A 26,488-nucleotide genomic window follows, 5' to 3' on the forward strand; every position below is an offset into this window, starting at 1 on the left:
TATGACATATTTTCTCAACATAACTCACCTCAACTTATACATTCTCAACATTAGAAAAAAAGATAAATTCAAAACATTCAAGACATTTAATAGATTTAATTATTAGATATGTCATGCATATTAGGTTACCTGTAACATTCCATTATGAGAAAGCCCATTTACCTGTTTGTTGATTCACATTAAAAACTATTAAAGTGTTTCTTACATGCAAGACCTTATTCTGTGTATTCCAGGACACATACAAATAGGTTTTCTAGTTTCAAGTGCCTCATAGTAATGCAGGAGCTTTACAATTATTTTTTCAATAACTAAGCACAAAAGCCTCTGAAATTTGAAATTCAGAATGCCATACAAAGACCCTGAGTGGATTCTTTTTAATTACAATGCAAAAACATTGTGAAATTAAAGTCTGACCATAAAAATATGAAGAGTCTCTGTTTATCAAACAGGTTATTTAAACAAAATGCATATTTTTCAATTAAATAAAGAGTTTAAAGTATACTCTAAATAAAAAAGGCTTGGAAAACACAGTGTAAACCCTCTCTAATACAGATTTGAGAACAGAATTTGAATTTCTAATATTCCACAACTTTTTAAAATTAGAGATAAGCACTTGTTATATTGCCAAGCTTGGTCTTAAACTCCTGGGCTCAAGAAATTCTCCTGACTTGATCTCTTGAATAGGTGGGACTACAGGCACATGATACCATGTCTAGTTAAATTTCCACAATTTCTAATATTATTTTAGTCTAATTACAGAGCCAGGAATAAAAATAAAGAAATAGCTCTGCAAAAATACAGTATGATATCAAAATATGTGCACAAGAAATAAAAAGAAACTATATGCTATGTGTAACAGAGTGATTCCATGATTTCTTTGATAAGTCATCTGATGTATTAAAGATTCATTTAAACAGAGGTATTATTAGTCATACTCATATGATATACAACTCAAAGTAAAAACACTCAAATAAGCCTAGACCAAAATTTGTATATCCTCTACTGTGGGAAAGCATTCCCGAACATCATTTTTCTGTCACTGTGTATTTTCCAGCAATTTTTTTTCAGATCACACCTCTCAAAGTATTTATCAACTATTTCTTATTTGCCAAAGTAAAAAAAATTAAAATTAACCCCTCCCATTTCTTTAAAATGGTTATCTCTAATAAAAGTTTTAATACTAACATAAAACAATGATAGGTAGACAACTGCTAAGTTTTAGAAGGAAATAATATAAAAAATGAGATTCAGAGTGAGAAAATTAATTTCACAAGAGAGTACTCTACCTCAGATTCCAAAGCAAACTCATCCTCTGTCACAGGCTGTGCAACAGCATCAGGTCTGTAGAGACTCCTACAGAGCAAAAAGATACAGCAAAAATGAGCACGTTCATTTCTTAAAAGAAAACAAAAACCGTCAGTCTATACATGTATGTCCACTCCAAAAAAATGGTAAAACAAAGTCTGAGGAAACTCAGTTATCCTTATATTAAATAATATTTCTTGGTATAATTAAGATATGGCTTCCATTTTAGAAAACATTTCAGTTACCTATTTCTGCTGCCACTTCTCCCAACCTATGAAATATCCAATGCAGACTCACCCTTAAACCCATAACAAATAGTGACAGGCATTATAATGGCACAGCCAGACAATAATTTGTCCTTATAAATTATCTACCCTAAAGACTAAACTGAAAATCCAATTGATATCTGACACAACTTTTGTTACTGAACTGCAGTAAACCTGATAACCTAAAACAAGGTAGAAAAGGCACGGTCTCTTCTCCATTATCTATTTCTGATTCAAAGACTAATCTGTGTCACTGGAAAATGGGAGTCTTAGATCTTCAGCATGTAAGCTACTTAAAGAGGGCCCATTGATTGTCTTCACCCTAGAACACTACAGGCAGCCCCCTGAAACACTGCAAATGTTTGAAAGCTGAGTGTACAAAAGTCAAAGTACAAATGTATATGTTGTTAGATTGTTATTGGGAATATTCTTCACAGAAGATTAAAACATTAAAAATTTTAAAATCCAATTGTCGTCGTTATATAGATCCTGACTTATTCAGATCCATAAAAACCAGCAAGCTTAAGAACTTTCATAGACACTCGGATACCCAAGAGAGAGACTGCTGGAAAAGTCTCCCTCCTAAGTACTTATAGCTCCATTTCATTCATCCCTATCTAAATATCTTCCTTCCCATGGGCTCCCACTTCTGGATCCCTCTTCTGCAGGGATCTGTGGCAATCTCCAATCTACATCTTCAGCATAGGAAAGCCCAGATTCCTCAAAAGATGGGCTAACATAATTGAGAGTAGGAGCTCTCTATTCCTCTGCTTCTGGAAAGTAAGTTAGTCTCAGTCATCCACCCCAAGCATACGCATGTTACCAACTACCCAAATGAAGCTTCATTGCTGGTTTGCCGGCCAATCCTACATTTGTCCTACCCTACATGTACATGAGAGAATTGAGAAAAGAGTCAGAAAAAAAGAGATATCCACCCTGGATCACAGATCTATGTACTTAAGCAATCTCCAGCTCCCTGGTTCTTGAGGGATTCTAAGCCCTCTGTAAGCTGGGATGGAAGAAGATGATACCACATTCCTATCTCCTCTGGAGACTCTTTCCAGTGGCTCAAATTCTTTTAACATTTTTCAATAAAACCTTGAAGTTTGTTAGTTCCTCCAGTTAAACAAACAAAAAGGCAGCAAACTCTTCAGAACTCCTTGAACGCCATATTCTAATATGCCTTTCTTGATAGCTCCCAACATCCTGTGTTATCATTTCCCTTATCTTTATCAAACTTGCATTAAACCAAATATTCAGATTTTTCCCTAAAACCCTCATTTCTATCAAACTAAGAGTTTGTTTCTCTTCAAATTTGGCTGTCCCCTGCAAATTCCATTCTTATCCACTTTCATTGGGTTCAACAGCTCATTCCATTCTCATCCTCTTCCACTGTGTTCACTAGAGCCACTCCCTCTTTCTAAAACTAAAATCACTCAATGATAGAATGATGTAAAAGAAGACTGCGTTTTGAATTAAGAAACCTGAGTGCAATTCTCATTTCTCTGATTTACTGTATCCAAATAATTTTCTCTCTTTGAGTTTCAGGTTCTCCACCTGAACAACCACTTGATCAGGATGTTAAGCAAGGATTCAAGCACTAAAGGATACTTTGTTTAGTCTCTAGGATTTCTTAACATTCTGAAATTTTATGCACCTCTGATTGTGTCTGTAGGAAAATGGGGAATATTTAGCTGCCATACATGAAAACTATAAAAGAAGATCTTAAACCCTAAGAAAAGCAGTAGAGAAAGTGAAAAGAAATCAAGAAAATACTAAAATGTCATAGAAGGAAAAAAGAAGAATCCACAAAATAAGAAAAAGCTTCAGCAAACTAGGCAGGGTCCTCACTTAAAGAGAAAACCTAACTGGGTAGGGAGTAAGTAGAGAAATGAATTAGAAATATCGTTTTAATATATGCTAAATATAGTTGTCATAACATGGTCTATATTTAGATATTCTCCATGCACAGTAAAATAATATTTTTCTAGGACTGGCCTAGTCTTGCTTACAAAAAACTTAGGGTCTTGTGGCCACAGGTAACTGATATCTGCCTTTAAAATTTTGATGGTTTAAAAAAAAAGTAATATGGTTACCACTGCCATTTCCAAAATATTTGGACAAAGTTTTGGAGTATCCAGGCTTCTAAGAAATACTCTAAAGAGAGTTAATATATAACAAAATGTGACTTTCTGAATTGATCTGAGTTAAACCAGTACCGTGATCGCATTGCTGCATAGGTCTGTATCCATCTATGCTTAGGGGCAAATGAAGTGATTAGAGAGCCAGGCAGGATGATGGTCAAATCATGCGTGGGTTGGCTACCTGTTAACTGTGGAATCATGAGCCAATATTTCAACCTCTTTAAAGCAGAGTTGCCTAATTAGTAAAAAAGCAATAATAGCACAAATAGTTTGTAAAGCTGTGTGGAGATGACATGACATGATAAATATTAAGCATGTAATACAGTGTCTAGCACAGAGGAGAACACTAAATGGATACTAGTTTCTATTCTCTCTATTAACTAAGTTAACATATCACTTTTAAAAATCTGTAAAATCATACCTGTTTAAACACTGTTCAACAGCAGGAAGCACTATTAAACAAAAAGTAAAATGCATTTTAAATCAACAATAGGAACCTATAAAATATTAAAAACATAAAAGAGCACAGTGACTTGTTCCTATAATCTCAGCTACTCAAAAGGCTGAGGCAGAAGTATCACTTGAGAAGCCCAGGCATTTCAGACCAGCTTGGGCAGCATAGAAACACGCTATCTTTATTTTTAAAAAGTTAAAAAAAAAAAAATCATGTAGGCAGGGCTCGGTGGGTCACGCCTGTAATCCCAGCACTTTGTGAGGCTGAGGTGGGTGGATAACTTGAGGTCAGGAGTTCAAGACCAACCTGGCCAACATGGCAAAAGTCGGACTCTAGTAAAAATACAAAAATTACCAGATTGGTGGTGCACATCTGTAAATTCAGCTACTCAGGAGACTGAGACAGGAGAATCACTTGAACCCAGAAGGTTAAAGTTGAAGTGAGCCAGGTTCACGCATATCTTTCATACAAGACATCAGAAGGATTTAAACCATTATACTACAAATATTCATCATGCTCTTTGACTTGCCTGACAATTCAGCAGGTACACAATGACAATTACACTTTAGATGAATGTGCACTTCAAAGCTCCTCAGTGGAAGTGTTCTGAATTGGTCAGCTTGGATATATGTTTGGTAAATCCTATTATATGCTATTCATTATTTTTCATGCCCATGTGGTATAATAATGAGCCTACACTTTTGTATTTTCTGGTTTAACCTTCAGAAACTTTTGTCAGTCACCAATGGGAACAAGGTATTATATACAAACCTAATCAAAATGTATAAAAAATTATCAAATTTGATATACTTACACAAAATAAAGTTGCTACAAGCATTAGAGCTGAATAAGGTTTTCCATTTGGAAATCACTCCAATATTAATTAAAAATAAATATTTTAGGTGTCAATTAAAGAATTTAATATTATTTTTGGTTCTAAAATAGTCTGGTTTGAAGGATCATGTTATTCACTAAACTGTTTTCATTAAATTGTTATTTTGTCCAAAAGTTAGCTCTCTGAACAACAAAGCCAATGTATGCATATTTATATTTATCTCATTTGACTCACTGATAACAACAAAACATATATCTCTGATGCCCAATAATAACAAAGAGGGTTAACAGGTGACTGTGGTTCATCACAATTCTAGCACTCTATCCTGCTTCCAGTAGTTCCTGGAGCAGCCAAAATCAAATTTTCCTTTATGCAAACATTCTAAATGCATCTGAAGTGAGTTCCCTCAGGTTTCCTCAGCAGAAACCCTAAAATTAAATAAATAACTTCTTTTCCCTTCTTCCTGCCTCACAATCCCTCTTCCCTGAGGAAAATAATTACTACATCAGTGGTCTTGTTACTTCTCGTTCTATAGTTTTTATGGCTTTTTACGATCACTTCTTCCCTCTGGTTTTAGCAATGTGATCGGGCGCCTACAATTTCTAGTACTTCATCTTGTTCTCCTTCCCCTCTTGATGGAGACATGCTGTAGAATTAAAGCAAAATTATGCTGTCCCCTCAGCCTGTTGTATCTTGAACTGCTCTCCAATGGTTCTTCTTCCCAATTTCAATGTAGGGAAGTCTATAATCTTACTACTCAGATCATGGCCAAAAATCAGCAGAATCACCATCACTCCAGAACTTATTACAAATGCAGAATCTCAGGCCCGCTGAATCAGAATGCGCAGCTTCAGTGAGCCCCCTGCTAATTTATTCGGGGAAGGGAAGTTCTCCTCTATCTTCAGTGTACATGGCATTAAATGTGTATTGCAAAATTACCTGTCCCAGATTTTTGTTCATCTTTTATTTCTGTGGCTGTGTTCGAAACAGAATCTTTCTTGTCACTTGTATCCTGAATGGGATTTCAAACAAAATAATCAATACCTACAGTATATTTCATAGACTATACAGTTAATTATTCAAAATATGAATGAGAGTGTAATACCTTCAAGGCCGGTTGTTTCTGAGAAGACACTGAAAACCAAAAGGGATACATAATCACTCATATGTAAATATGATAAAGTTATCCATACTTTCATGCAGTGTTACCATCAAGCTGTATCCTCCTGCCTGAATTAGCATAGGCTTTGATGTTTTCTACTTTGTGTATTGGGACAGGAACATGACAGAATTACACTGCAGAAAACAGAAGTATAGTCTTCACGCAACAAACACTTCCAATTTCATATGTGACATTATTCTTCATATGTCTATTACTACAATAAAACAGTGTCTATATCAATGTGGATATGCCGAGTGATGAGGACAAATGTGATCTAAAATCAGAGCAGCGACTCATACACTTGGGAATCAATGTCGAAGCAGGTGAGTAATGCTCCTGCATGTTTTTCATGTAAGACATCAGAGAGATTTATACCATTATACTACAAATATTTATCATGCTCTTAAACTTGCCTGACAATTGAGCAGGTAAACAAGGACAATGGCACTTTAGTTGAATGTACACTTCCCAAGTGCTCTGTGGAAGTGTCCCGAATTGATCAGCTTAAATATATGTTTGGTGAATCCTAGCATATAATATTCTTTATTTCTCACACCCCTGTGGAATCATAATGTGCCTACATTTCTTGTATCCTCTAGTTTAGCCTTCAGAAAGTTTCTTCATCCACTCATGGCAAGAAAGTATAATATATAAACCTCATCAAAAAGTATAATAAATCATCAAATTTGGCATACTTATACAAAATAAAGTTACTGAAAGCATTAGATATGAATAAGCTTTTCCATTTGGAAATTGCTCTCATATTCATTGAAAATAATCACTTTAGGAGTCAATTAATGAATTCAACATTATTTTTCTTTCTAAAATAGTCTGGTTTGAAGGATCATGTTATTCTCTAAACTATTTTCATTAAATTGCTATTTTGTCCAAAAGTTAGCTCTCTGAACAACAAAGCCAATGTATGCATATTTACATTTATCTCATTTGACTCACTGATAACAAAACATATATCTCTGATGCCCAATAATAACAAAGAGGGTTAACAGGTGACTGTGGTTCATCACAATTCTAGCACTCTATCCTGCTTCCAGTAGTTCCTGGAGCAGCCAAAATCAAATTTTCCTTTATGCAAACATTCTAAACGCATCTGAAGTGAGTTCCCTCAGGTTTCCTCAGCAGAAACCCTAAAATTAAACAAATAACTTCTTTTCCCTTCTTCCTGCCTCACAATCCCTCTTCCCTGAGGAAAATAATTACTACATCAGTGGTCTTGCTACTTCTCATTCTATAGTGTTTATGGCTTATTACGATCACTTCTTCCCTCTGGTTTTAGCAATGTGATCGGGCGCCTATAATTTCTAGTACTTCATCTTATTCTCCTTCCCCTCTTGATGGAGACATGCTGTAGAATTAAAGCAAAATTATGCTGTCCCCTCAGCCTGTTGTATCTTGAACTGCTCTCCAGTGGTTCTTCTTCCCAATTTCAATGTAGGGAAGTCTATAATCTTACTACTCAGATCATGGCCAAAAATCAGCAGAATCACCATCACTCCAGAACTTATTACAAACGCAGAATCTCAGGCCCGCTGAATCAGAATGTGCAGCTTCAATGAGCCCCCTGCTGATTTATTCGGGGAAGGGAAGTTCTCCTCTATCTTCAGTGAACATGGCATTAAATGTGTATTGCAAAATTACCTGTCCCAGATTTTTGTTCATCTTTTATTTCTGTGGCTGTGTTCGAAACAGAATCTTTCTTGTCACTTGTATCCTGAATGGGATTTCAAACAAAATAATCAATACCTAAAGTATATTTCACAGACTATACAGTTAATTATTCAAAATATGAATGAGAGTGTAATACCTTCAAGGCCGGTTGTTTCTGAGAAGACACTGAAAACCAAAAGGGATACATAATCACTCATATGTAAATATGATAAAGTTATCCATACTTTCATGCAGTGTTACCATCAAGCTGTATCCTCCTGCCTGAATTAGCATAGGCTTTGATGTTTTCTACTTTGTGTATTGGGACAGGAACATGACAGAATTACACTGTAGAAAACAGAAGTATAGTCTTCACGCAACAAACACTTCCAATTTCATATGTGATATTATTCTTCATATGTCTATTACTACAATAAAACAGTGTCTATATCAACGTGGATATGCCGAGTGATGAGGACAAATGTGATCTAAAATCAGAGCAGCGACTCATACACTTGGGAATCAATGTCGAAGCAGGTGATTAATGCTCCTGCATGTTTTTCATGTAAGACATCAGAGGGATTTATACCATTATACTACAAATATTTATCATGCTCTTAAACTTGCCTGACAATTGAGCAGGTACACAATGACAATGGCACTTTAGTTGAATGTACACTTTCCAAGTGCTCTGTGGAAGTGTCCCGAATTGATCAGCTTAAATATATGTTTGGTGAATCCTAGCATATAATATTCTTTATTTCTCACACCGCTGGGGAGTCATAATGTGCCTACATTTCTTGTATCCTCTAATTTAGCCTTCAGAAAGTTTCTTCATCCACTCATGGCAAGAAAGTATAATATATAAACCTCATCAAAAAGTATAATAAACCATCAAATTTGGCATACTTATACAAAATAAAGTTACTGAAAGCATTAGATATGAATAAGCTTTTCCATTTGGAAATTGCTCTCATATTCATTGAAAATAACCACTTTAGGAGTCAATTAATGAATTCAACATTATTTTTCTTTCTAAAATAGTCTGGTTTGAAGGATCATGTTATTCTCTAAAGTATTTTCATTAAATTGCTATTTTATCCAAAAGTTAGTTCCTTGAAAAACAAAGCCAATATATGCATATTCATGATTAGCCTATTTGAATAGCTAATACCAACAAAACATATATCTCTGATGCCCAATAGTTACAAAGAGGGGTAATGTGTCACTGTGGGTTATCACAATTCTAGCAATCTATCCTGCTTCCAGTAGTTCCTGGAGCAGCCAAAATCTAATCTTCTTTTATGCAAATATTCCAAATGCATCTGAAGTGAGTCCCATCAGGTTTCTGCAGCAGAAACCCCAAAATTACATAAATAACATCTTCTTTTCCCTCCTTCTTGCCTCTCAATCCCTCTTCCTTGAGTAAAATAATTACCACATCAGAGGTCTCCTTAGTTCTCTTTCTACATTGTTTATGGGTTATTCCAATCAGTTCTTCCATGTGGTTTTAACAATCTGATCTGACACCTATAATTTTTATTACTTAATCTCTTTCTCCTTCCCTTTATGATGGAAACATGCTGTAGAATTAAAGTAAGAATACGCTGTCCCTTAGCCTGTTATATCTTGCACTGCTCTCCAATCATTCTTGCCAATTTCGCTGTGGGGAAGAACATAATCTTACTACTCAGATCATGGCCAAGGACCAGTAGCATCGGCGTCACCCGAGAACTTATTACAAAAGCAGAATCTCAGGCCTGCTGAATCAGAATGTGCAGATTCAATGAGCTCCCTGCGATTTATTCAGGGAACGGAAGTTCTCTTCTATCCTGAGTGAACATGACATTAGATGTGTATTCCAAAATACCTGTCCCAGATTTTTGTCCATCCTTTATTTCTGTGGCTATATTCGAAATAGAATCTTCCTTGCCACTTGTAGCCTGAGTGGGATTTGAAACAAAATAATCAATATGTAAAGTATTTTTCACAGACTATATAGTTAATAGTTCAAAACAGAAATGAATGTGTAATTACCTTCAAGGCTGGTTGTTTCTGAGAAGACACTGAAAAGCAAAAGGGATACATCATCAATCACAGGTAAATATGATACAATTATCCATACATTCATGCACTGTTACCATCAAGCTGTATCCTCCTGCCCCTATTAGTTTAGGTTATTATGTTTTATACTTTGTGTCTTGGGACTGGAACATGACAGAAATACACTGAAGAAAACACCAATACAGGCTTCACGAAAAATACACTTACAATTTCAAACATGATATGATTTTTCATATGTCTAAAACTAAAATGAAACAGTGTCAGTATCATTGTGGATATATGGAGGGATAAAAACAAATGTGGTCTAAAAACAGAGGAGCAACTCATGCACCTGGGAATCAATGTCAAAGCAGGTGGTACATGCTGTCACATGTCTTTAGTGCAAGAGATGAGAAGGAAATACACCATTATACTACAACCATTCATCATGCTCTTTAACTTGCCCGATAACTGAGAAGGTACACAATTACGATGACACTTCAGCTGAATGTACACTTCACATCTCCTCAGTGGAAGTGCCCTAAATTGATCAGCTTGGATATATGTTTGGTGAATCCTAGTGGACAGTATTCATTATTTCTCAGAACCATGTCGTGTAATAATTGCCCAAGTTTCTTGTGTTCTCTAGTTCAGCCTTCTGAAAGTTTTTTCATCCACTCATGGCAATAAGGTATAATATATAAACCTCAATAAAAAGTATCATCATTTATCAATATTGACATACTTCTACAAAATAAAACTGCTACAAGCATTAGATATTAATAAGCTTTCACATTTGGAAATGACTCCAATATTCATTGAAAATAACCATTTTATTAATCAATTAATGGATTCAACATTATTTTTGTTTCTAAAATAGTCTGGTTTGAAGTACCATGTTATTCTCTGAAGAATTTTCATTAAATTGCTATTGCATCCAAGAGTTAGCTCCTTGAAAAACAAAGCCAATGTATGCACATTCATGTTTATTTCATTTGAATAACTAATATCAACAAAATCTATGTCTCTGATTCCCAATAGTAACAAAGAGAAGTAACGAGTCACTGTGGTTTATCTGAATTCTAGTACTCTTTTCTTCTGCCAGTAGTTTCTGGAGCAGCCAAAATCAAATCATCTTTTATGCAAATATTCTAAATGCATCTGAAGTGAGTTCAGTTATACTTAGAGTCATAATTTAAAAAATCATTTTCTTTGTACTCATGAAGGCTCCTAATATTCCTACATGTCCCGGATTCAGCAGTTCAGCTCTTTTGCCATCTCTTTTTCCACTTTTGCAAAAACATACATGTCAAAGAAATCATGCATAATCAGATTCCCATGTAAATAAGGTAAACAAAATCTCTAAATCACAAGAGACTTCTTTTCTTATTAATAACCAACCAAATATATACATATGTAAATATATATATATATATGTGTGTGTGTCATGATTGCCAAGAATATTGGTAGTTTTTTTTAGTACTCAAGATATACATTCTTTTATTACTTTGTTTCTAAAGCTAGTTTGACATAATATACGGTAGGGGTCTCTCAGGTCCTTTTATGAAATAACTACCTCAGCCAACACAGCTTTCCTAAAGAAAAAAAAAAACACTTTTTCTAGATTAAGCTGCAACCCAATATGCTAACTGATGTGAACGAAGCACATATCATTGATGTGCAAAACTTCTAGGGAGGAGAAATGAAACCCTGTGGGTCACCCTCATCCTTCTAACTTCCACTTTCCATTAAGTGACTCCCCAAAGTCTCCTCATCAGAAACCTCCAAATTACCTAGCTAGCTGCTTTCTTTGTTCTGCCCAATTTGACATACACTCTTTTTCGTTCATAAATCGAATAACCATATTGGTGGACTTCATTCTTTGCCCTCCACATTCACTTCTTCGTTATTCTCACCACTACTGTATGTGACATTTGTACAATCCCATTCTGACACATGTGAAGATAAGGTTTTGCTTTATTAAAATGTTAAATGTCTCAGACACTTGACTAACGTGTACAAATTCCTTCTTCACAAAAGCAGCCCCATGGCTTCCTCTCTCCCACAGACACTCTTTCACAGCTGTTCTTCACTCACATTGGTTTGAGTATCTATCATCTCTTATTTTGTCTCTATGCTTTCACATCATATTATGAGTTATTATCATAGGCTCAGCAGCCTATCTTACCTATTTTCCTCTCCAGCAGACAGTACTGAGTAGTAAATTAGAATCTTCCAGGATATGAACCCTTTCACGTACACAAGACTTTGTGGAGCTATTTTATGTTTAACTACACATAAAACCACTATGTCTATGCCTTCCAGAGAAATGGGTTCTGAAATGTTATTGAACATAACCTATTTAAAAACTTCTTTAACTACAATGACAATGCCTCTCCTCATCTTCAGAAATAACTTGTGAAGTTATTTCTGAACTGCACCAACATCTTCAGAAATAACTTGTGAAGACTTGAAAACATGTCAGTAATTGACATGAAAAATGAAGAATGATGTAATTTTTTGCAGGTACAAATAAGACACGCTGAGATCCTTACTAGATCCAAGAAGAGCAGAGTGCCATGAGACAGGAAATAAATATGGAACAGAAATATTTTCATTTGTAATGAAAATTATTCTATTTACAGTTTTCAGAAGAGAAAAAATACACACACACACACAAACACACACACACATTCACACACAAAAACCAGAGCAATACAGCTTTACAGGGTGTTTTTTCTTCAAGGGCCTATTTGTCATTTGACATCCGGGAACACTCTATAGGGATCAACAAAGGGGTTCTAAATTGTGACCTGAGTAGATTAGAGTTTAACATTCATGAGGGGGAGCCAAGAGGACAAGTAACACTTTGACCATTGGCCATTTCCTCTCCTTACTGTCATTCTCTGAAAAGCACACACTGGATTTTCTCAAGGTCATGACATGTCAAAAAGACATGCTTTAACGGGGAAACAGTTGCAATCAACACAGCCATGGGAGAGATACAGCTATGCTTGCTAGGATTTCCCATACTTCTGTTTCATTTCTAATATAGTACAAATCAATAAAAGCAACCACATAAGCATATCCATGCTGGTATGTCACCATATTTATGTCCATATGGTATCAACATGAAGAGAGCATAATTAAATATGCTGCAGTCATCACATGGCATATCATTAGATCATACAATAAATCAAATACCTCACTGGGTCAACATGGATAGATCTGATATATATATATCACTGATTTTACAAAGACCAAGTTGCAGTCATTGTGTGCACTATCTGAACTTTTCTACAAGGTTTTAATACACAAAATCAAGTTCTACATGTTATCTAGGAATATGCACATGTGTTGTAAGAGGTTTTTAATGTGCATTTGGGTGATTTCTTTTTCTTTTTTAAAAAAAATTTAATTCCAGTTCTTGGTTACATGTCGTCAATAAGTTTTAGTAGTATAGAGAACCCTAAAACCATAACAGCTCAGAATGACTGTCTTAAAGGCTGTGTCTACCAAAGAGTCAGGAAAGCATGACTACTTACTTTCTTCATTTTTAAAACTCAGAGGTACCCCACACACACTCCCAAATAAAACTGCACACAAGTTCTTTAGTTTAATTAGATCCCATTTGTCAATTTTGGCTTTTGTTGCCATTGCTTTTGGTGTTTTAGTCATGAAGTATTTGCCCATGCCTATGTCCTGAATGGTACTGCCTAGGTTTTCATCCAGGGTTTTTATACATTGAGAACTTACTTTTAAGTCTTTAATGCATCTTGAGTTAATTTTTGTATAAAGTGTAAGGAAGGGGTCCAGTTTCAGTTTCCTGCACAAGGCTAGCCAGTTTTCCCAACACGATTTATTAAATAGGGAATCCTTTCCCCATTCCTTTTGTCAGGTTTGTCAAAGATCAGATGGTGTCGATGTATGGCATTATTTCTGAGGCCTCTGTTCTGTTCCATTGGTCTATATATCTCTTTTGGTACCAGTACCATGCTGTTTTCATTACTGTAGCCTTGTAGTATATTTTGAAGGCAGGTAGCATGATGCCTCCAAATTTGTTCTTTTTGCTTAGGATTGTCTTGGCTATATGGGCTCTTTTTTTGGTTCCATATGGAATTTAAAGTAGTTTTTTCTAATTCTGTGAAGAAAGTCAATGGTACCTTGATGGGTATAGCATTGAACCTACAAATTACTTTGGGCAGTATGGCCATTTTCAAGATATTGATTCTTCCTAACCATGAGCATGGAATGTTTTTCCATTTGTTTGTGTCCTCTTATTTCCTTGAGTGGTGGTTTGTAGTTCTCCTTAAAGAGGTCCTTCAAATCCCTTGTGAGTTGTATTCCTTGCTATTTTATTCTCTTTGTAGGAATTGTGTATGGGAGTTCACTCATGATTTAGTGCTCTATTACTGGTGTATAGGAATGCTTGTGAATTTTGCACATTGACTTTGTATCCTGAGACTATGAGGAAGTTGCTTATCAGCTGAAGGAGATTTGGGGCTGAGACAATTTGGTTTTCTAAATATACCATCATGTCATCTGCAAACAGAGACAATTTGATTTCCTTTCTTCCTATTTGAATACCGTTTATTTCTTTCTCTTGCCTGATTACCCTGGCCAGAACTTCCAATACTATGATCAGAGTGAAGAGGTAACCTACAGAATGGGAGGAAATATTAGCAATCTGTCCATCTGACAAAGGCCTAATATCTAGAATCTACAAGGAACTTAAATAAATTTACAAGAAAAGAAATGATCTCATCAAAAAGTGGGCAAAGGATATGAACAGACACTTCTCAAAAGAATACATTTATGCAGCCAACAAACATCTGAGAAAAAGCTCATCATCACTGATCATTAGAGAAATGCAAACCAAAACCACAATGAGATACCATCTCACGCCATTTAGAATGGCAATCGTTAAAAGGTCAGGAAACAACAGATGCTGGAGCAGATGTGGAGAAATACGAATGCTTTTACACTGTTGGTGGGAGTGTCAATTAGTTCAACCATTGTGGAAGACAGTGTGGTGATTCCTCAAGGATCTAGAACCAGAAATACCATTTGAGCCAGTAATCCCATTACTGGGCATATACTCGGTGTGTGTGTGTATATATATATATATATATATGTACAGTGGCTCATTCCTGTAATCTCAGCTACTCAGAAGGCTGAGGCAGAAGTATCACTTGAGAAGCCCAGGAGTTTGAGAACAGACTGGGCAACATAGCAAGACTCTTTATTAAAAAAAAAATCATGCAGGCTGGGCACAGTGGCTCATGCCTGTGATCTCAGCATTTTGGGAGGCCAAGGTGGGTGGATCACATGAAGTCAAAAGTTTGAGACCAGCCTGGCCAAACATGGTGAAACCCCATCTCAACAAAAATACAAAAAAAAATTAGCTGAGTGTGGTGGCACACGTATGTAATCCCAGCTACTCGGGAGGCTGAGACATGAGAATCGCTTGAACCCAGGAGGCAGAGGTTGCAGTGAGCCAAGATTGTGCCATTCCACTCCAGCCAGGATGACAAAGTGAGACTTCATCTCAAAAGAAAAAAAAAATCATGAACTTTTGTACATGCCTTAGACCTTGTAGGAAAAAAAGTATAAGACTTTGATGCTTTATTACAGAGACTCTCATGATTTGTTACAAAGCAGTTCTTTAGAAACATACTTGGAGGCTATACTAAAATTATTATTTATACTATTTGTAGGCAACTAATGAATTAAGAACTCTTATTTCCTTTCTTATGTGCTTAGCATATACTTATCAAATGCAAAGAAGAATACATTATCAAAATTTGTTACCTTACATGTGAATTGCAGTATAAAATAGTCATAATTCTAACAGAATCCTATCACACTGACAGAAAATAGCATCATTAGTAGAATCAATATAATGAGCAGGCATTGTCAAAGAACATGATTTCTGGACAAATGAACCAGGTGCAGCTAGAACAGCAGTCCCCCTTATCTGCTGTATGTGTAGAAAACACATATTCAACATGATGTTCCTCTTCTCTCACACCGCAACAGCAATCATCAACAGAGAAGATTTCTGTGACCAAATATGTATTTTTCCCCAGCAACAAGCAAACAATCAATTCCTATGGGTGCCCTGTAATTCTGGCACTATCTACTTGGGGATTGTGTCAGATCCCACAGGTTGAGGGCTTAGTACCACAAGGCTATTCCCCCACAGCAGTTACAAGTCTGGGCCTCCAGAATTTCTAATCAACTTCCAGTTGGACTTCAAGTTGGGTTTCCCAGGACCCCCTCTTTGGTTTGATTAATTTACTAGAGTGGCTCAGAGAACTCATGGAAACACATTTACCAGTTTCTTATAAAGAATATTAAAGGATACAGATAAAGAGATGCATAGTGCAAGATATGGGGGGAAAGTAACATGCTTCCATGCCCTCCCAGGGCACTCACCCTCTGGGAACAACCATGTATTCTCCATATGCCTTCATGTATTGGAGAGGATCCAGGCAGCTGAATACAGCTACCTGGATGCTCTCCAAATCCAATCCTTTTGGGATTTTTATGAAAGCTTCATTACATAGGCATGACTGATTAATTGAACATTCAGCCCCTCTCACATCCCAGGAGGTGAGGGGTGGGGCTGGAAGTCCCAACCCTCTAATCACACCCTGATCACTCTGATGATGAGCCCCACCCTGAAGCCATCTGGAGGCTGCCTGCCATAAGTCAATCATTAGCATACAAATGATATCATGTTGGAAATTCTGAGGATTTTAGGAGTTGTATGACAGAAAATGGGGTTGAAGACCAAATATATATTTCATAATATGACATTGGTGGTTTTACTGACTGCAGATTCAGGTACCCATGGTCAACCATGATCCATAAATAAAATTCCAGATGTATATACATCATAAGGTTTAAATTGCCTAAGATTCTGAGTAGTATGACAAAATTTGAGCCATTACATCCCAGTCTGCCCAAGATGTGAATCGTCCCTTTGTCAAGTGCATACACATTATATGTGATATCTACTCACTAGTCATTGACATAATCTGTACCTAACATCCAACCAACAATATCATCATGGTTCACGGATCCAAGATCACGTGAAGCAGATGATCTTCTTTCTGACATATAGTCAAATAGAAGGTCAATAGTAGCCTAAGACTACATGGCAATGCCTACTGCATTTGCCTCACTTATCACATAGCCATTTTATCATCTCACATCAGTGCAGAAAGTAGGGTGACTATAGTACATGATATTTTGTGAGCTCACATTCACATAACTTTTATTACAGTATATTGTTACCATTGATCTACTTTACCATTAGATATTATTAATCTCTTATTGTGCCTAATTTATGCATTAAATTTTATTATAGAGATATATATATATTTTAAAATTATTGTACACATAGACTTCAGCACTATTCATGTTTTCAGGCATTCACTAAGGGTCTTGAAATGTATCCCCCATGTGTAAGAGGAAATTACTGTACTTATTTTGTTGAAACACAACAGTTTCTCCACCTCTTCAGTTTAAACTATTTAGGATAAAGCACTCTAATTCAAAAAATCTAGATCTATGAAAACTGTACTCTGTTCTATGGCAAAACACAGGATACAGAGCAGGGTCAAGGATCCCTGCAAAGACTTTTCAGCTGCCAATGCAGAAGAGCCTAAGAGAGATCAGTGTCCTTACTCTCACTAATCCTCTCCTAGGGAAGATTCTGGTAGTTTGCTTAGTTCTAGCTATTCATTCACCCTATGTAGGGCACAAACAATCCTTAAATTCTGCTTTCATTTTTAGCTCCTTCAAAAAAACACACACAGAGAAAATATCACTCCCTTAAAAGCTTATCCAATCTGAGTCTTGTTTCCTTGTCAGAGAGAAGCTTATAAAGAAATACTGGGAATGGTATGGCAAGTTGCCAGGGAGTACTTTCTAATATATAAAATATATATAAAGGAACCATAAACTCACTGGAGCTACCAAGATGTGCCAACAGTTGTCTCACTACCTAGTGGGAAAAACAACAACAACAACAACAACAAATCTTTGTCACTTTATGTAAACAAAAATAGTATGACTCTCTTGGCATTTTTCATGATGGAGAACCTAGTTATAAGTGAGTCATGTTATAATAATATAGACTGTTTTCAAAGTGATCCCTCAAAGAAAGAAGGTGAATAAGAAACATATTTGTATGCCTACAGTATTCGCTAGCTGGTCTTATTTCCAACTGCAAGGTAAATAGGAAAGACTTTCTGACTCCAGTTTTATAAAGTACGACCTCTTGAGATTGTCCCTTTCCACTGCTAGTCTATCTGGACCCATCTCACAGAGAAGGATGATCCAGTTAGTGCTGTGTAGTACACAGCATGAAGTCATTTTCCTCAACCCTCCCCATTATGTGGCAAATGTCTATATAAATTATGCTTTTTCAACATGTAAAGCATATGCCATTAAATCCTACATTAATAAACTAAAAGCAAAAAAGCACAATGGATGGCTTAATTGAATACATTCAACTGTCTTGGAAATTATGTTCTGTAATATAGAAAAAGATATCCACTATGTTATCCTTAATATATGACTATGCTGGACATATCAAAACTATGGGGACAGCAAAAATATTAGTAGTTGACAGGGGTTAGTTGTGAGGGAGGAATAAAAAAAGAGAGACAAATTTCAGGGCAGTGAAAGTATTCTAATGGCGGGTATATTTATTATACATTTGTCCAGCTTTATAGAAGGTACAATACCAAGAGGGAACTTAAATATAAACTATGGACTTTGGGTGATTATTATGATGCAACAATGTAAGCTTCTCAATTGTAACAAATGTACCACTCAGGTGGGAGATATTGATAATGGGGGGAGCTATGCATGTGAGGGGGGATGGCGTATATCAAAAATCTCTTTAGGTTCTTTTCAATATTGCTGAGAATATAAAACTGCTCTTAAAATAAAGTTATTAATTTTTTAAAAAGATTTTCACTGAATCTTCTATTACTAATATATTGCTATATTACCATATATTATAGCAAGATGTACTCAATTTGAAACACAATATGAATATTCTCTCCAGAATTATAGTATATAAAAGTACATAAAGCAAATAACTTAATTGTATTAACAGGCAAGAAAATAACTGATAAATGATTGATTTTTTAAATTTCATAATTATAAACAGAAATTTAACAAAATATAAAACAAAACTGAACCATCTATATAATTAAAATGAAACAAATTTTTTATTTTAATTTTAAATGAGAAATCATTACTTATTTTATCTAACCATTTTACTGAAAGGTTAATCGAATAAGAACAGACTATAATTACCTAATATTGCCATAGTAACTTCTGTATAGAAACCTGTTAAATATTCACCAAAATTCCAAAATCTAACAGCACAGAAACTTAGTATTTCATATTAAGTTGCAACTGACGCAAATGAAATAAGCACCATGCTATGTTATATTACCATGTTATTCACTATCAAATAGAATTTTTAAGACACCTAAAATTAAGTTGGGGCTGTAACTGCTGTGAAGAAAATAATTCATATAACAGTCATAAGACTGTCATTCTTAGAAAGGCCTACATGCAAAACTGGCCCTTTGCTGGTGTTTGGAAATTTGCATTTTAAAGGTTTGTCACCATTTCCTGAGAAAAGTAGCTCACTATACCTAAACTGTTTGCATAAATAATGTGGTTGACTCTGAGCAGCTGCTTTTCTTCTGGAAGTGTGGAATTTTTGTATATGTGTGAGACAGAATGCCTATGTAACTAGTTTCCATAAGAACCTGGGATACTGTGTAAGTCTCTAGTCAGACTCATACTGGTAGACAATATTGCCCATGCGATGTCAAAATTCGAAGCTACAGGAATTCAGCACATCCTGGTAACTCCACAGGAGAGGGCTCCCGGAAGCTTGTGCCTGGCTTCCCCAAGACTTGCCACATGCCCCTTTGCCCTGAGCCAATTTTACTATGTATTCTTTCACTGTAACAAATCAAAGCCCAGAGTAGCACTGTTTGCTGAGTCCTTCCAAGTGAATCGCCAAACACAGAGGTTGTCTTGGGAAACTGACATAGTGGCATTATATGAAATTAGTTTTCTTTAAGGTGATGTGACCTCTGACTACGATCAGAAGGCTGTTTATAAAACACCTTTCCCTAATCTGTTCTCCTTAACAGTTGCCTTTGAGATTCCTGTATTTCCGCATGAATAAATCCATAAAGGAATAGAAATAATTATGCCAAAAAATAATGAAAAACAAGCAGCAATCCTATTTTAACCAGAATACAAATTTGAGAATATGGAGATTAAAAATATATCCCATAGTATGAAAGCTTCTAGAAGAGAAACAAAAAGATCACAGCCAATTGTCTTCAACTCACCAAGGTTTCTTTTATAATAACTGGGGATCAGGCCAGGTGCAATGACACGCACCTGTAGTCCCAACTACTCCAACGGCTAAGGCAGGAAGATTGCTTGAGATCAAAAGTTTGAGGCTGCAGTGGAGATTGTGCCTGTGAACAACCATTGCACTCCAGCCTGGGAAACAGAGTGAGACCCTGTCTCTAAAATGTATTAGTAGGCTGGGGGCGGTGGCTCACACCTGTAATCCAAACACTTTGGGAGGCTGGGGCGGGCGGATCACAAGGTCAGGAGATGGAGACCATCCTGGCTAACACGGTGAAACCCCGTCTCTACTAAAAATATAAAAATTAGCTGGGCGTGGTGGTGCATGCCTGTAGTCCCAGCTACTTGGGAGGCTGAGGCAGGAGAAGCGCTTGAACCCAGGAGGCAGAGTTTGCAGTGAGCTGAAATCGTGCCACCGCACTCCAGCCTGGGCAACAGAGTGAGACTCAGTCTCAAAAAAAAAAATCTATTTATAAAAACATACATAAAATAATTTGCATCATTCAGGTCATTGTGATAATTATAGAAATATATGTAGCCATTGGCTATAATACTGTACTATCGATCATAGAGCTCATTTAATTTGTTTCTAATCTTTTTTCTTAAGTTCTTATAAAACTAAAAATATCTATTAAAACTAAAAATCATCTGTTAAGGGCAGTTCTTCATAGAACAGGTGGAAAAGTCAAACGCTGCATTTAAAATGTAGGATGAGTTATCCACTTCTGCTCTCAAACAGTGGGTTTTTCTTATTAAGTGCCAATAGGACTTTAAACTCATTTTGGGGAATAAAGGAAGTTATAGACCAGCACGATGGCTCGTAACTATAATTCCAGCACTTTGGGAGGCTGAGGCAGGAGGATCACTTGAAGCCAAAAGTTTGAGACTGGCCTGGGTAAGAGAGAGAGACCCTTGTCTCTAAAAAATAAAAAATGAAAAAGTTAGCTTGGTGTGGTGGCATATGCTTGTAGCAGTATCAGCGACTTAGGAGGCTGAGGTAGGAGGACCATCTGAACCCAGAAGTTTGAGGCTGCAGTGAGCTATGATCACACTATTGTACTCTAGCCTGGGAAACAGCAAAAGACTCAATCTCAAAAAAAAAAAAAATCAAGAAACTTATATATAGATGGTTAAAGGTGTGGTAATCCAACTGACCAAATATTCCAGCTAAGTAACAGATTACCAATATTTGAAGAAATATAATACCAGAAAAGTGTTTTACATTAAAACTATGTCAAGTTTGAAAATTTAAAAGACACCTTAAGTGTCTTAACTTAATTTGAAAATTTAAAAGAAACTTAAAATCTTAAAGGAGCAGCATCACTTACACTGTCACTGTGCTAAAGATATAAAGAAGTTTAGCATTAAAGATTAATAGAATACCAGATATACTTTAGAATAGGTAGCTAATTCTCTTAAAAGAAAATCCTATATAGTTGTCAAAAATACCTGTGTTAGAAATGTGTTCTAATAATATTTTCTTTAGGGATGAAATTCAAAAGAAAACAGTAAAAGCAGAGATATTACAAGAGGTCATGAAAAGGGAATTGCACTAAAACAGTGTCCCAGAACACAGAGACTTGGTATACTTAGCATATCATCTTATATTTTTCTCCATGATGTTATATAAAAGACGTCAGCTTCTCCAAACTGCTGATCTGTAGGCTACTTCTTTTTTTTTTTATACTTTAAGTTTTAGGGTACATGTGCACAACGTGCAGGTTTGTTACATATGTATACATGTGCCATGTTGATGTGCTGCACCCATTAACTCATCATTTAGCATTAGGTAGATCTCCTAATGCTATCCCTCCCCCCTCCCCCCACCCCACAACAGTCCCTGGTGTGTGATGTTCCCCTTCCTGTGTCCATGTGTTCTCATTGTTCAATTCCCACCTATGAGTGAGAACATGTGGTGTTTGGTTTTTTGTCCTTGCCATAGTTTGCTTAGAATGATGGTTTCCAGCTTCATCCATGTCCCTACAAAGGACATAAACTCATCATTTCTTATGGCTGCATAGTATTCCATGGTGTATATGTGCCACATTTTCTTAATCCAGTCTATCAGTGTTGGACATTTGGGTTGGTTCCATGTCTTTGCTATTGTGAATAGCTACAAACCACTGCTCAATGAAATAAAAGAGGATACAAACAAATGGAAGAACATTCCATGCTCATGGGTAGGAAGAATCAATATCGTGAAAATGGCCATACTGCCCAAGGTAATTTATAGATTCAATGCCATCCCAGCAACCTACCAATGACTTTCTTCACAGAATTGGAAAAAACTACTTTAAAGTTCATACGGAACCAAAAAAGAGCCCGCATCACCAAGTCAATCCTAAGCCAAAAGAATAAAGCTGGAGGCATCACACTACCTGACTTCAAACTATACTACAAGGCTACAGTAACCAAAACAGCATGGTACTGGTACCAAAACAGAGATATAGACCAATGGAACAGAACAGAGCCATCAGAAATAATGCTGCCTGTCTACAACTATCGATCTTTGACAAACCTGAGAAAAACAAGCAATGGGGAAAGGATTCCCTATTTAATAAATGGTGCTGGGAAAACTGGCTAGCCATATGTAGAAAGCTGAAAATGGATCCCTTCCTTACATCTTATACAAAAATTAATTCAAGATGGATTAAAGACTTACACGTTAGACCTAAAACCATAAAAACCCTAAAAGAAAACCTAGGCAATACCATTCAGGACACAGGCATGGGCAAGGACTTCATGTCTAAAACACCAAAAGCAATGGCAACAAAAGCCAAAATTGACACATGGGATCTAATTAAACGAAAGAGCTTCTGCCCATCAAAAGAAACTACCATCAGAGTGAACAGGCAACCTACAGAATGAGAGAAAATTTTTGCAACTTACTCATCTGACAAAGGGCTAATATCCAGAATCCACAATGAACTCAAACAAATTTACAAGAAAAAAACAAACAACCCCATCAAAAAGTGGGTGAAGGATATGAAGAGACACTTCTCAAAAGAAGACATTTATGCAGCCAAAAAACACATGAAAAAATGCTCATCATCACTGGCCATCAGAGAAATGCAAATCAAAACCACAATGAGATACCATCTCACACCAGTTAGAATGGCGATCATTAAAAAGTCAGGAAACAACAGGTGCTGGAGAGGATGTGGAGAAATAGGAACACTTTTACACTGTTGGTGGGACTGTAAACTAGTTCAACCATTGTGCAAGTCAGTGTGGCGATTCCTCGGGGATCTAGAACTAGAAATACTATTTGACCCAGCCATCCCATTACTGGGTATACACCCAAAGGATTATAAATCATGCTGCTATAAAGACACATGCACATGTCTGTAGACTACTTCTGATTGAAACTTGAAACTCTCGAAATGCGGCTGTGTTATGATTCCATGTTGGAGAGAGTCAGGATGTATGTGCTTTGGACAAGGTGGTTCCAGTTACTGCTGCCAGACTTTTGTTTCAGAATGCATCCAGAAGAACTTATCAGGGATTTCAGTACAAACTAAGTATTTCCACAAGGAGCAGATAAGAAGACCACAGTTTTTCTCACACATTACCCTTAGGTTTTGACAATTCTGTAAAAGTGTGGGCACATGTACTCAGAATTCAAGACCATTTTCCCTGACCCTGTGCACGTAGCTTCTGCAGTTACAAAAGGGTTACGCAGGATCTTGGTAGATTTGTTCCTCCATATTTGGACAACAGACATACCAATCACATCAATAGCCCACATTACACCTCAAAAATGGTTCTTTTGAAAAGGGTACCGCCAAAGAGCTTTTAAAAGTTAAATCTAATTGGCTTTTGAGTAATCTTACTTGTTAGAATTCATACTCCCTCCTTAAAATTCTCACTTTTTTTATTTTTGCAACATCACTTCCTCTGACTCCTCTCCTACTTTTCTCTAGCCACTGCTCATTCTCCTTCACCAACTCTTTTTTTCCTGGGGGTGTGGAGGGAAAGTTCACATTCCCAGGGTTTTGTCACAGGATAGCTTCTCATTCTACATCTGCATCATGGACAGCTCATTGAGATCGATGACTTTGCCTAATAATTATAATAACATCATTCTACGTCTGCATCTCCAACCTCAGATTTGGAGGGAAGGGAAGTTATTCTTCCCTGTTGACCAGCTGTACTTCTCCAGTCAGTGAACATGTCCTACTCCTTTCTTGTGTGCAGTATAAAGGCCAGTACACAACCTGGAAACCTATGAATGATCCAAGATTTCTCTCTCCCCACTAATGTTTTACATTCAATGTTCACTAAATCATATTAACTGTACCTCTTTTCTGCTTCTGCTTTATATTTCTACTGCCACCAAATAAATATGTTTATATTTCCTAGATCAACATGGCCTCTTCACTGATGGTTTTCACAGGAAAAAAATTCCCTATCAACTATTATTGTTTTTTTATAAATAAAAAATTAAGTAAAACAAATAAAGAAGGCATACGGGCAAGAAAAAGACCAACATTTTAAAATGAGTAAATGGAGTAAATTTACTTTATTTTACCATGGATGGGTGAACACCTTACACTAGATTGATAGTAGTTCAAGCATCGAACTGCAAGCAAACTAAAGCTTCAACTACTGCAAAAGCTTCCTTTCTCTAGCTTACTTTCTTGTACTCAGAATACAATATATAATATATATAACATACCAAATATGTATTTTCAACAGCATGGGGATTGGCAGCACTAAATCCCATGTTGTTCAAGGGCCAACTGTAATTATTGATTCATTTAGTAATTGCAAAGAATTTATTTTACAAATTAAATAGAAGTTCTAATTATATAAAAAGTCTAATTCATTATTATGTGACTATAAAAAATACAACATAATAACTTAAAAATTTGTTTTCTTATGTACACAAAAAGATCATCTAGAATATTAGGAACCATAATTAAATAATAATTTTTTTCAAACAATACTGAGATTATAAATTATCTACAATTAACTTTTTAAATAATTATAAAATCTAGACTACTAAGTATTTTTTAAATGTGTGCAATTTAAACAGTGATTTTTTTAAACTGCTTTTTTGTAATCAAAACATCTTTATTCTTTTTTATCTATGGTAGTACCATCAAGAGTAATTCACTATCAGAAATCTTACCTGGATCGCTATTTATAGAAAGCTCTTCATGTTTCTTTCTTTCATATTCATAAATTAGTTCGAAAATGCTATTCATAAAAATAAATGAAATTAATATTTTAATACTATTATCAAAAACATTTACCAAATATACTAAATTATTAGAGTATCTTGAACAATATCAGGATGTTAATTATCCTATACACTTCTCTTCTGTAAGCTCTACAAACTGCTTAGTACCTTTCTAATTAAATAATAATAACAGGTGAAGTACTCATGAAGTGAAGGCAGTATAGCTCAGCAAACTATCTCACATCAGCTTGACATAATGGAAAGTCACCTTCCTGGCTCTTACTGGAAGGTCCTGGCTCTATAGCCAACAGGTATTTGCTCTTAAACAAGTTGCTTCTCTTAGGCACAATGTCTTCTTCTAGATTTTACTATCTTCTTTCACTAGGTTGTTATATAGGTTTAATGAAGTAGCATTTTTAACATTCACAGAGAAATAGTAAAGCAGTGGAGCTTGTTCTTGAACTTTATCGCTGAAACTATTTTGAAATCCCAAATCAAACCCAATGTGTATTTTTTCATAGGTTCTAATATTCAAATGCTTCAGTTTAAGAAAAATGTTAAGTCCTAATTTTGCTTATTGTTCTATTATTTCTGGCTTATAATTCAGGGTATCTCAACTATTTCTTAATTCATAAATAAATTAATTTATGAATACATTATTTCATTAAAATAGGTAACACGATTGTTAACTATTATTGAGCTCATCAATTCCAAGGGCAGAAAACTAACAGATGTCAAGATCTGGCTTGGGCTACCACTGTTACTTCTCTACAGACTCTAACTGAATGAGCAGATGTTTGCTAGAATGATGGTTCATCTCCATCAGTGATGTTATCTCCAACTGACATGGAAGACAAAACCCTACTTTCATTTTTTTTAAGTTCCATGAAGTAGATGCAAGTTGACATTTTCTCATTTCCAAGATAAATACTAACAAAATATTTACACAACACCCCATGTGTTACTTATCTCCATTCTCAGTTTATAGATCACCTTACACAAAT

At 35.8% G+C, this 26,488-nt stretch overlaps 1 protein-coding gene across 24 annotated transcripts in view; it reads right to left on the reverse strand.

Moving 5' to 3' along the window:
* LOC107973137 (ankyrin repeat domain-containing protein 36C) overlaps positions 1-26,488 on the reverse strand; it is a 126,639-nt gene that overhangs the window by 86,240 nt on the left and 13,911 nt on the right. For 18 of the 24 annotated variants that reach the window (XR_010149306.1, XR_008546476.2, XR_008546475.2 and 15 more), the window contains 9 exons: positions 25,434-25,501; positions 9,869-9,897; positions 9,702-9,774; positions 7,989-8,017; positions 7,823-7,895; positions 6,110-6,138; positions 5,944-6,016; positions 4,137-4,167; positions 1,287-1,353 (listed from right to left, as the gene is read on the reverse strand). Coding sequence is in view for 6 of the 24 variants with exons in the window: in XM_054678646.2 (XP_054534621.1) it covers positions 1,287-1,353; positions 4,137-4,167; positions 5,944-6,016; positions 6,110-6,138; positions 7,823-7,895; positions 7,989-8,017; positions 9,702-9,774; positions 9,869-9,897; positions 25,434-25,501 (472 nt within the window). In the remaining 18 variants the exon portion in view is untranslated. The remainder of the gene's footprint in view (positions 1-1,286; positions 1,354-4,136; positions 4,168-5,943; positions 6,017-6,109; positions 6,139-7,822; positions 7,896-7,988; positions 8,018-9,701; positions 9,775-9,868; positions 9,898-25,433; positions 25,502-26,488) is intronic. The other 6 variants (XR_010149311.1, XR_010149310.1, XR_010149313.1 and 3 more) reach the window with 4 other exon arrangements.

The sequence above is a fragment of the Pan troglodytes genome, chromosome 12 (genome assembly GCF_028858775.2).
Source record: "Pan troglodytes isolate AG18354 chromosome 12, NHGRI_mPanTro3-v2.0_pri, whole genome shotgun sequence".
Classification (NCBI taxonomy): domain Eukaryota; kingdom Metazoa; phylum Chordata; class Mammalia; order Primates; family Hominidae; genus Pan; species Pan troglodytes.